This window comes from Nematolebias whitei, chromosome 4 (assembly GCF_014905685.2).
Source record: "Nematolebias whitei isolate Nwh7 chromosome 4, NemWhi1, whole genome shotgun sequence".
Lineage (NCBI taxonomy): Eukaryota > Metazoa > Chordata > Actinopteri > Cyprinodontiformes > Rivulidae > Nematolebias > Nematolebias whitei.
In genome coordinates, this window is record NC_056501.1 from 51000792 (window position 1) to 51013063 (window position 12272).

General features: G+C 43.8%; 1 protein-coding gene across 1 annotated transcript in view; it reads right to left on the minus strand.

The window, feature by feature from the left end:
- The window catches only part of ppp3cb (protein phosphatase 3, catalytic subunit, beta isozyme), a 69528-nt gene extending 57502 nt beyond the window's left edge, over positions 1-12026 (minus strand). Inside the window, exons 1-2 of the mRNA XM_037675114.1 lie at positions 12005-12026; positions 11210-11410 (exon numbers count right to left, since the gene is read on the minus strand). Of these exons, the coding sequence (XP_037531042.1) occupies positions 11210-11410; positions 12005-12026 (223 nt within the window). The remainder of the gene's footprint in view (positions 1-11209; positions 11411-12004) is intronic.
- Between the last annotated feature and the right edge of the window lie 246 nt (positions 12027-12272).

Consider the following 12272-nt stretch of genomic DNA (forward strand, 5'->3'; position numbering starts at 1 on the left):
CTCTCTCACCCTTTAAAAGCTGCACTCTTTCTCCTCTTCGGTGCCCGATAGTTGAAAACAGTTCACTGCAAGTAAATACCTCGCGTTCTTTATCCTGCCTTGTTCCCCCATAGCCTTTCATGTTCCCTTGTCATAGTTTACCTGTCTCCTCATTCCTGTCCTCCCCTCGGCTTGACCTCCTGGACCCACGACTCACCTGGACATTGTCTCTTGCTCGACCCTTTGGATTATTACGTCTTCTGCTTTCGGTTCTCACCTTCGCCTGCACAACAACGCCTCCTCGTCTTCTCCTCCGGTACCTCCTGTCTTTTGCTCTCCTGTTTTGGACCCTGGCTTGTGTGACCACATCTTTTCGCTCAACGGACTCACCACCCACCTGTTGCTGCGGCCGGCTGCAGCCCCTCACCGGACTCAGCCTCTCCTGCAGCAATCCGGATCAGTTTGGACCACGTCAGTCTCCTGAACCCCCAAGCTCATCTGAGACGGTTAGTGGTCTTCCTCATTCTGACTTTTGCTCTCCATTATCTCCTGCACGACCACTAACCGATCTCTGTCTCAGACTCGTTACTGATCCGGAACCCGAACCAGAACCCAGTACCAGAACTGGTCCAATCTGCTATACTTCACATTGAAAATAAATATAATTTAATTTTGACTTTTTGTGTGGTGATTTTGGTCCAACCATTATGTGGTTCTTTACAGAGAACAGTGACTTAGATCATCTAGTTGATCATCTTACAACTTCAATGCAAACTTCACTTGATAAAATTGCTCCACTGAAAAAGAAAGTAATCAATCAGAGGAAACGGGCTCCTTGGTTCAATTCTGAGTTACGTACTTTAAAGCAGGCATCTAGAAACCAGGCGAGAAAATGGCGCTCTACTAATGTTGAAGAATTTTATTTAACTTGTAAAGATAGTCTGCTAAAATATAAAAAAGCTCTCTGTAAAGCTAGAACTTTATATTACTCATTTTTAATAGATGAGAATAAAAATAACCGTAGGTTTCTGTTTAGTACTATTGCTAGTGTTACAATATTTTTGGACAGGGCCTATGGTTTTGATCTACTCAGAGATGGGATTATAACGAAATTATGACTCAGTTCTGACTGGGTTAAACTGGGCCATCAACTCTAAAGAGAGTCTCCCTGGGATTCAATATCTGTCACGGAATAGAGTTTAATCTGCTTGCCCCATCACATACAAAGGCTTTTGAAGCACTGTCTCATATTTCCTAACACGTCAGTCCACATAAGATCCACTGAGATCACACTTAGTCACACCCCCTCATACACTGACAGGTTGAGCTCCCATTCTGCGAAGGCGGAGTCTTAGGACCCTATAAATGAGTAATGACACGGGACATCGGGGCTCTTCCAGGTCTGTGAACGCGTCACAGACCGGAGAGTCCAGCGCTGTAAATTGTAACCTTTTCCTGCCTTTTTCAATATAATTGATAAAACTTAATTGATGTTTCCTTGATTTATTGATTAGTATGAGTTGCCACTTCTGAGGGAGGTTCGAGCCGGGGGAAAAGACATGGGCTGGAGAGGGTTTCCGGGTCCGGTGGTCCGCAGCCAGCTCCCGTCTTTAACAGTTGGTGCCGTGATCTGGTCTTCCGTTTTAGAAGTGTTAGCTCGTTTTTATTGTTTAATGGTGACAAAGCGGCAGATGACCAAGTCTGAGCAGACTGAACAAGCCGGCTATTATCATCTCATGAGGTAAGCAGAATACCTGTTAAATCGAATTTCTGCGTGTCCCTTAAGGACTGACAGGCTGCTCTGTTTTCGGTTTTTGTGCACGCAGTTTTGTGAACTAGAAGACAGTAGAACGTTACAATATAATACGGGATTTTATGAATGTATATATCGGATGTAAAAGTTTATATACGGGACGTTTTTCAATGGGGCGCGCGTGGGAGCGGACCGGAAACGTTAGCAACTTGTTAACTGGAAATGGTCCGAGAGCATTATAAACACGCGAAACACTATTTTCCCCATGAAAATAAGAATTGTCCTGTTGATTTAAAAGCCCGTACATGAACTTTCGTTTGATTTTAGATTAAATTAAACAAACGGCCTGACTGGAGGTTTAAAGCCCCGTGTGAAAATTATAACGTCATTTTCGCTGACGGTAAAATCTTTATGAAAAGCTGTCGCAGTCCGAAGACGTTCCAGGTGTAATTGTTCATCGCTGTTTACTAGAAACGCGTTAAAACTTGAACATCGGGAAAATCGTTAAGAGGTGTGGGTCGTCTGACAGTTCAAAGAAATTATTCTGAATTTTGGGTGCCTGTGGGGAGCTTTGCTAACTCTCTGAAAGAGGTTGTCGGCCCAGGGATCCTGTTTTGGGTGATAGTCCCCTTGAGGTCTGCAGCTGGATGCAGACTGGTCAAAGAGCACAGCAATAAATGACATGTTGATTATAGCAGTGCTTATTGAGACGGGAGGATCTTTAAAATATACACCTAGATATGAAGTCCGAGAGAGGACTGGAGTCTGAGAGAGGACTGGAGTCTGAGAGAGGACTGGAGACGATCGTGTGAAGTTGTTAGAGTAGTAATAGGGTCAGGTTAGTTTTTAGAGTAGGCAGTTGAGGGATATTTAGAGATTTTGTTTTAAAGGATAAGAGGTCAAAAGTATTGTATGTCTACAGCCTTGAAAAGCTAATAAAATATAAGGTATGAGGTGCATCTACGTGGAGGGTGTTCCTATGTGTGTGTTCTTGAGCTAAAACTGACGTTAGTCAAAACAAAAATGTGCACGTGATGTGAAAGTGATATGAAAGAATTGTGTCCATGGTACGTGGCCTGGAATAAGTGAATGTCTTGTTATAAATGTTGATCTAACAAACTATGAGATAAATTCTAAGTTGATCTTGGACTAAATTATGACTTTTGAACTAGTCTTCCTCATAGCTTTCTGCAGGTGGTGTGTTTAGTGGTACCAGGGGACCCCACCAGACTGCCACGCAGCTTAGCTAGAAACTGTAATATCAACAGCCGCCTAGTACAAAGTCACTTAATAACAGCAAATATACGCAGACTTATAAAACCTAAGGCGGAGGAAATCATCAAACATCAGGCAAAAAATTGGTCAGTGACCTTTTTATATTAACATAAATTTATTTAAATAACTATTAAAGACCAACAAGTACAGTTCAAACTGGGAGCCCAGACAAAAAACAGAAATCTCTGCACTCAAGTTGATGTGAGTAGATGAACACACAAAGACCTTCTCTCTGAAGATAATGTGACAGGTCAAAGATGTTTTTCATTTACTACAGTAACATGTGTGTAGATTATTGTGTCGTTGTGTCTGGAGTAGAGACTGACTGGAGCCTTGTCGCCTAGATAAACAGGATGACTACCAGTGTCATCTGACCTTGTTTTTTATTTTTCTAGCAAAATTTAGTAGTATTACAGGTGAAAGTGAATTAAATCAATGAGGAAACTCGAACACGTCTGTGAAATTAATCCAGACCAGTGTAAAAGTATTTGGGGAATATTGTGATAAATATATTAGTAGATTAGAAACAGTTATAATGGCATATTTCTATAAAAGTTATGTGTCCTTGACAGAGAACACTCTTTATATATTAGTTATTTAACAAAAGTATTAAACTTAAAAGACAAACGGTGATAAATCTAAGGTGTAGACTGAAAAACATTAAATAAAAATACACTAGTTGTCACGATACACACTTTAATCTTTGCTAAAACACTCTTTTCACTGCTTGGGTTCTAGTTTTCTCTATGTTCATTTGGTTTCTGTCAGCTCTGCTTCCTATCTGCAGCTTTCTGTCTGTCACACCTCCTCTCACTGCAGCTCGTTAGTGTTCATGGGAAACACCTGTGCTCTGGTGCTTAAAAGCTTCTCTCCCTCATAGTCTGGTGCCAGAATATCGAAAGCCTTTGGTGAGTAGTCTTCCAGTGTTTCTCTCTTGTATCCTGTTCACGGTCTCCTGCCTGCCCCTCGACCTCTGGTTTTTGTCTTGCCCTTTTTTGTACCTCTGTTCATCTGCCTTTTTACTGCCGTTACCTGCTTGTTTTTGGACTTTGAGTTTTGCCTTGCTCTTTTGGTACTGTCGCCTTTATCAGATCCTGTTGCCAACCTTGTTTCTGCCCACGACTCTGCCTCTGGATCGCCCACCCAAGACCACCGACATACACCGCCCCTTGGTGACGTTTCCGCGCTGTTCAGCGCTCTGCCTCCGGCCCATTCGGACCTACAAGACCCAGCTCCAGCTCCTTGTCTACCAACACCAGCTGAGAGTGGCAGCTCTTTATTTATTAATAAAACCTTTTAAAACGCTCTGGATTCTTGTGGTTCTGATCCAACCTCAATCATTACAGTATATTCTGGCCATAATGGATCACCCACAGGGTTCAGAATGGTGAGCTGGTGTCGAGGGAGCCATTGGTAAATTAGAAAATGGTATGAATGAAATTGTAAATATGCTTAAAAACATGTCCCCTCAAAATCTACCACCACAGGATCCTGCTTCTGGACTCATACCAGCTGGACCACAAACTACAGGACCGCACGAGCCACGCTTGTCACCGTCTGAGTTATTTAAAGGTCAGCCAGAACAATGTCGGCCATTTTTAATTCAGTGCGATATCCATTTTCAGCTACAGCCGTCCTATTTCCCACTGAACGTTCCAAGGTGGCATATGTGATATTGCAGTTATCTGGCTAAGCCAAGACCTGGGGGACCTCCGAATGGCAACGCAACTCAAGGTGCTGTTCCTCTTTTGCTGCTTTTTCTAAAGAACTGTGTAGAATTTTTGACCCCGTGCTCCCTGAGAGGGAGGCGGCGCGTCGACTTTTTACTATAAAACAGGGCAGCCGCAGAGTGACAGAGTACATTATTGACTTCCACACCACCACCACGGGCAGTCATTGGAATGAGGAGGCTCTATCTGACGCTTTTTTCGGGGACTTTCTGATGACATCAAGGATGCCCTGGCAATTAAGAGGTACCCCAACACGTTACAGGAACTCGAGGACCTCGCCAACATGGTGGATCTGAATTGAGAGAAAGAGCCAGGGAGAAAGACTATAGGCCACAAAGAACCATGGGTGAGTTCAGGCCTCCTAAAGTTCCATTACCTGTTGGACCATCTTCTCTGCCACCTCAGGAAGAACCCATGCAGATTGGCCGCAGTCGCCTGACCCCAGAGGAACGAGAACGAAGACGACGTAATCACCTCTGTTTCTACTGCAGCCAAGATTTGCATTTCATCTCGAGATGTCCGTTAAAAGGCCAGGCTCAGCAGGTGCGAGGAGACTCCTGCTGAGTCAGACCTGGAACCATTCAATCTCCTCATCTCTCATCGATCCTGCCAAGCTCTCTCTGGAGGGTAGGGATCCCATCCAGATCCAGGTTTTCATCGATTCAGGGGCTGACTCTGAATTTCTTTATGAGCTTGTTGATATTTTTAAGTCACTTGCTCTGGTGCTGCTACCCCAGCAGATGATGGCAGAAGAGATAGCACTCTCTACAACAGACTTATAGAAGCATCTTGCTGCAAACGTTGAAGGACTTCAGCTTCCTCAAGAAGTACAGTCTGCTCTGTCCCTTCTTGTTAGTGTCAGTCCCAGAGTCCTGAAGGTCTGTGCAGAGCAGCTCTGTGGTGTCTTGGCTTCACTGTTGCATTTCCAGTCCAGTCTGTTGTCCAGGTGAACTCCAAGGTATTTATACTTCTCTACCACCTCCAATTCTTCCCCCATGATGGAAATAGGGTTGGACCTGTTCCTGATTTTCCTGAAATCTACAATCATCTCCTTTGTTTTGTTCACATTCAAGATTAGATGATTGTTTCCACACCATGCCACAAAGCTGTCCACCAGTTCCCTGTACTCGGCTTCTTGTCCATCTCTGATACACCCGACTACTGCAGAGTCATATTATAGAAAATTATATTATAGAATATTTCTGCAGATGACAGGAGTCTGTTTTATACTGGAAATCTGAGGTGTACTGAGTGAAAAGGAATGGAGAAGTACAGTCCCCTGTGGTGCTCCTGAGCTACTGACCACCTGGCTAGACACACAACCCTTCAGTCTCACAAACTGTGGTCTGTCCGTCAGGTAGTCTTTGATCCAGGCGATTGTTGAGGCCTCCACCTGAGTCTTCTGGAGTTTCTGACAAAGCAAATCAGGCTGGATTGTGTTAAATGCACTGGAGAAATCAAAGAACATGACTCTCACAGTACTGTCTGCCTTTTCTAGATGACAGTGAGTTTGCTGAAGCAGGTGTATGATGGCATCTTCAACTCCAAGTCCACGCTGATAAGCAAACTGCAGTGGGTCCTGATATGTGCTTGTTTGTCTAGTCAGGTGGGTCAGCAGAAGTCTCTCTAGGACCTTCAAAATGTGGGATGTCAGGGCAACAGGTCTATAGTCATTGAGGACTGAGGGGTGAGTTTTCTTTGGTACTGGACCAAGACAGGATGTTTTCCACAACACTGGAGCCTTCTCCTGGGTCAGGCTAAGGTTGAAGAGGTGCTGCAGAACCCCACAGAGCTGCTCTGCACAGACCTTCAGGACTCTGGGACTGACACCATCTGGTCCCGCAGCCTTATTCCGGTTCAGTCTCTCCAGCTGCTTCCTCACCTGACTTCTGGAGACGCAGAGGGGAGAGGCAAAGGAGGTATCAGCATCTTCTGATTTGGTTGAAGACCAATATATAGAAGAGGGGTCCATGACTGAGGTGGTAGATACAATATTTGAGGTGTGACAGGACAGCCTTATGTCTGGCTGTGGGCAAGAGAGGAGGATGCTGAGCTTGTTCCTGAACTGAACCTATTGAAGAATGTGTTCAGTTCATTGGCTCTGTCCAGGCTTCCATCCTTCTGCTCCTCCTTCTGCTTGAAGCCTGTGATCTGTTTCATCCCTGACCACACCTCTCTGATATTGTTCTGTTGGAGCTTGCTCTCCAACTTCTTCTTGTACACCTCTTTGCTGTTTCTTATCTTGACTTTTAGTTGCTTCTGTGTGCTCCTCAATAATTCCCTGTCTCCCTCCCTGAAGGCTCTTTTTTCTGGTTTAGCAGTTCCTTCAGGTCAGTGGTAATCCAGGGTTTGTTTCTGGGGAAGCATCTCTGTTCTGGTTGGGATGGTGTTGTTTACACAAAAGTTTATATAGTCGGTCACACACTCAGTCATGGCACTGATGTCCTCTCCATGTGGCTGGCACAGTGCATCCCAGTCTGTAGCCTCAAAACAACCCCGCAGGGCTTCTTCAGCTTCCATTGACTATTTTCTCACTGTTCTATTTATTGCAGGTTGCCCGTGAACAAGGGGTTTATATTTTGAGCAGAGAAACACAAGATTGTGATCTGATTTGCCAAGAGGGGGTCTTGCTTTAGCGATGTATGAATCCTTGACATTTGCATAAAACAAGTCCAGCATTTTGTTTTCTCTGGTAGAGCAGCTGACAAACTGTTGGAATGTCGGAAGTGTAGCAGAGAGAGAGGCATGATTAAAATCCCCAGATATTGCAACAAAAGCACTAGGGTGTTGGGTCTGTAGCTTAGCAACCTCGGCGCTGATGACATCACACACAATCTCGGCAACAGCATTGGGTTGAATGTAAACAGTTGCCAAAATAACACTGGTGAACTCTCTCTAATATGGACGACAACTTAGGGCAAACAATTCAATATCTAGACTGCAGAGACGACACTTCACAGTAACATGTCCAGGATTACACCATCTGTTGTTCACAAGCACTGCCAACCCACCTCCTTTCCTTTTGCCACTCCTCTTTAAATATCTTCTGCTCGTATGGTCAGAAATGCTGGCAAGGAAACGCTGGAGTCGGGGATATGATCCTGCAGCCATGTCTCAGTGAAACACATAACACTGCATTCCTGATACTCTGGATGGGTCCTTGTTAGGGCTTGAAGTTCATCCAACTTGTTTCCCAGCAATCTCACATTGCCCATCATGATTGATGGAAGAAATGGTTTAAACTTCATTCTTCGCTCTTTCTCCCTCTTCTTTGCTCCTGCTCTGCATCCACGATGCCTCCTTTTCAACTCATTTGGGATTTGAGACTGTAGTTGAGATATTATTTGCGTTTTGGAGATGTTAATCAGCTGCTCCCGGTTGTAAAAAAAACAACCTTGTTGTTATGGTTACGCATCATAACAAATGTCCAAAAGCAAAGATATTCTGTAAAAATCCTTCCAGCTGCACAGCATCAGACATCAGAGGAAATAATCATTCAAAAAAAGCGATTTATATCCAGAAAAAAGAGGAATTAAAGTTTTTAAAAGTAATATTTCAGAATGAAAGTAACAGAGCTTCTCCAACATGCAGCCACCTTGAGCGGCGCAATTCTAGAATTCTTAATAATGAATAATGGTAAGGGACGCTCTGATTTACCATTCTTTTACAAATTTTATACAAAATAATAGTGACAGTTCAACCAACCATTACGGGAATCAGATTAATTTTATCAACATTTTGGGTCCTCTGTTCATGAATGCCAAACAGTGGAACAGGTTTTACAAGGACAAATAACAGTTTGGAAGGATTTCTTGTAAGTTGACCAGGGAGTTTCAGAGTTCTTTGGGGTTCTAACATATGCTAGGACTCTGGGTGTCACCCATCTAGATGAAAGGAAGGTTTTCTTCCATCAGCTCATAAGAGCTTTAAGGACTCCTAACTCTATCTCAACTCATTGGAGCAAGGAAATCACCACATTAGTTGGACTTCCAATCTTTTGGAAATCAAAAACATTTAACAAGAACCTCCCTCAAGCAATGTATGGACTCTTAATTACTGATTCTAATATATAACCAGATAATAAAAATAATAATAATAATGTCATCACAATGTCAGCACTGTATGTTTCCATACAATGGCGAAATTAGTCTCTGCATTTAACCCATCCACCACCAGGTGGTGCAGTGGGCAGCTATTGAAAGCGCCCGGGGGACATTTTGGGGATTAATGTAATCATTGTTTGGATAGTGCATAAACGCTGTTCCTTTGCAAATCATTAATTACAGCAAAGCATAAAACCTAAAAATCTGGACTATAATTTTTCCACCTCATGTACATGGATTTTAGGGTGCATTCACACCAGCCCTGTTTAGTCCGCTTTAATCGAACTCTAGCTCATTTTCCTTGAAAGTCCGGTTCGTTTGGGGACGTGTGAACGCACCATCGAACTCTGTCACGGAACAAAAAGGCAAACTCTGGCCTGGGCTAAAACCTAGGTCTCGGTCCGGTAGAAGCGAACTCCAGCGCGGTTCAGGTACCGTGTGAATGTAAACAGACCGAGCCCCGCTCCACAGGACAAACAAACACACATTTCTCTTACCTTATATGGAGCCGTCAGCTGCCTTGTGTGGAAAAACAATATTCTCCATGGTCTTCTGTCTCATCTTCTGCTCATGCTAAGTCCATTTTTGAAAAATGACAAAATATAACTCCTAAAACTGATTAAAACGTGATGCCACTTCGTTTTTATTTACAGAAGAAGAAGAAGACGTGTCTTCAGAGGTTTTTGTGTCGTTTCTTTCAGTAGTTCTTGGTGCAGTGCCCCCTCAGGCGAGCGGGGGAACAGGTTGGTTCAACAGGTTGGTTCAACAGGTTGACTCGACTGCACAGTGCAGTGTGAATGCAAACGCTCCAGCTCAAATGTAACAAAATGTCATGAATATTGGTCCCGAACCGAGTCTACCGGACTATCTGGTGTGAAAACGACCTAAGAAGTTTGGCTCAACTCTAACAAAATAGAGAGGTTTTAAACGTGTTTCTCGGCTGTGAGTATTAAGACAACATTCTGGAATCCTATTTCTGGATTCTAAAAAGAACCAGATCAGTAAGAATTGGCAATCTACAACGAAGGTGAATGACCGTTGATGTGAGTTTCCCTGTGGATGACGATTCAACTCCAGCTGCTAGGTTGGGCGAGCCACTGGGTGAGATAAGGGTGTGGCTCACAGATGAAGGTCGTTAACATATCTTGATGAGTCACCTTCAACACAGTCTAAGTAGAACTAACCTAAGATTATTCTGGGTAATACTCAAGTGTTTAGACTTAGTTCGTTATACCCCTTAGAGGAGAGGTTGTAGTGGGGTTTAGCCATAACTCAGGTGGTATCTCCACTGGGTACTGTAGATTGAGACTCCTTTTCAACTCATTTGAGATTTGGGGCTGTAGCTGAGATATTATTGAGCTTTTGAGATGGTAATCAGCTGCTCCTGGTTGTTAAAGAACACCTTGTTGCCATGGTTACGCATCATAACAAATGCCCAAAACTTAAAGTGTTTCAGTAAAAGTCCTTCTAGTTGCACAACATCTGATACCAGAGAAAGTAATTGTCCGAAAAGAGCAATTTACATTCAGAATTTTTTTTTTTTAAGTTTCCAAAAGGAACTTCTCAGAATTTATGTAACAGAGCTACTCCAACATGCAGCCACCTTGAGCAGCACAATTCCAGAACATCTTATGCTGGCAAAAAGAAACTACCAGCTGCAGTCAATCAAAATTACTAACAAGATGTTAGAAGGCCTTGGCCTTGTTATGTTGAAAGACTTTCGAGAACCTTCAGCACAACATCTCAAAAGATTTAGATAAATGTATGTATATATTTGAGCCTGTATGAGTGTATGTAAACCTCTGACCACAATTGTAAATGCTGAATACAGAAGGAAACGTTTAGCATCGCTCTGTCAAAATATACTATCTTCTAACAATCACCAGTGAAGCTCATAAAATAACACCCAAATGTATCTTATTGTGCAGTAGGGTTTAGTTTAAAATTATTTTTTTTCCATTTACCCTTTATTTATCCAGGTAGTCTCATTGAGCCACGAGAACTCATTTTCAAGAGAGACCTGTTTAGGGAGCAGATGGGGGTTTAGGGCCTTGCTCATGGGCCTAGAGTGGGGTGAATGAGGGTGGGGGCAAGTGTGGGTGCTTCATCTACCCCACCCACAATTTTGATGTTGTCGGGGCCGGGGTGTGAACCGGCGATCTTCGGATCACAGGCCCACCTCTCTAACCTCTGTGCCACCACTCCCCAAGTAATAGTCATAGTAATAGTTTAACCTGATGTCACACAGATGCAAATGTTTTTTATTTGAAATAAAGTTTAGCCAACCCACTGCTCTCTACTGAGCACAAACTAAATCACATATCACAGTTACCCTCCGTACTTCCTCAGTCGGCATCCCAACACCTTACCCGTGACTGGCGCTTCAATATCCAACATGGTGCGCTCCTGGCGCAGTATGGCGGCGCCCTCATCGATGATGCGCAGGGCCACGGCCTCCTCGAGCCGACCCTCTTTTGTGAGATGAGCTTTGAGCAGGTCCACACGCGGCTGGCCATCTGAGTCAAACACTTCCTTCATGGTCAGCCGGTGGGCGAGGGGGAAGGGGACCGCTGGAGACAAACAGGAAAAGGGACATAACAAAGCACATATTTAGAATAAATGGAAGGAGACACAAAGAGGGTAAGAGAGGCTTGTGTCAGAATAATGAAACATGAATGCTAGAAAAAAAAATTCATTCCAGATCAGTGTCACCATTTTTGTCACATTTTCTGTCAAGTCATGCTCTGATCTCAAGCCTTGCTCTCCAACCACACCCCTCTGCACCTCTGAACAATCAAGCTCATTCCATCTGTTCCAAGCCCTATTTATGCCTCGTGCTCACAGTCATTCTCCGCCAGATTATCGAACCCTTTGAGGTAGTAGATATCCAGCGTTCATGACAGAGCTCTCAGATTATCTTGTCTTGACCCCACACCTGTCTTTTGGATTACTGCGCTGTCTGCTCCTTGCCTGTTACTTTATCGCCCATCTGACCACGGTATCGACCTGCTCTTCTGGATTAATTACTACGCCTCACAGATTCTTCTCTTGGATTTATAGGACCTCTGACCCTCTGGTAATGACCATCTGCTCGCCACCTGACTCTCGCCTCTGGACATTAGTCTGGACTAGATCCCGCTCCAAACAGCTCCTCTGCTGCATACCTGTCTGCTCAGGTGACATCATCTTGCCCGAATCCTTCAGGAAGTGCTCACATTCCAGCATAAGAAGATTGGGCTTGCTCCAGGACCTTGACCACCAGCAGCAGTGTTTTCTAAATAAACCATTTTAAGCCATTCATGTTGTCTGGCATCTTGCTCGAATCCTTACATCCAAACCATATCAATATGAGCCAACAATCTTCATCTGATGGTCACATATCTATATGTGTGTGTTTGTGTGAACATCATTGAGGTATGTGTGTTTGTGTGA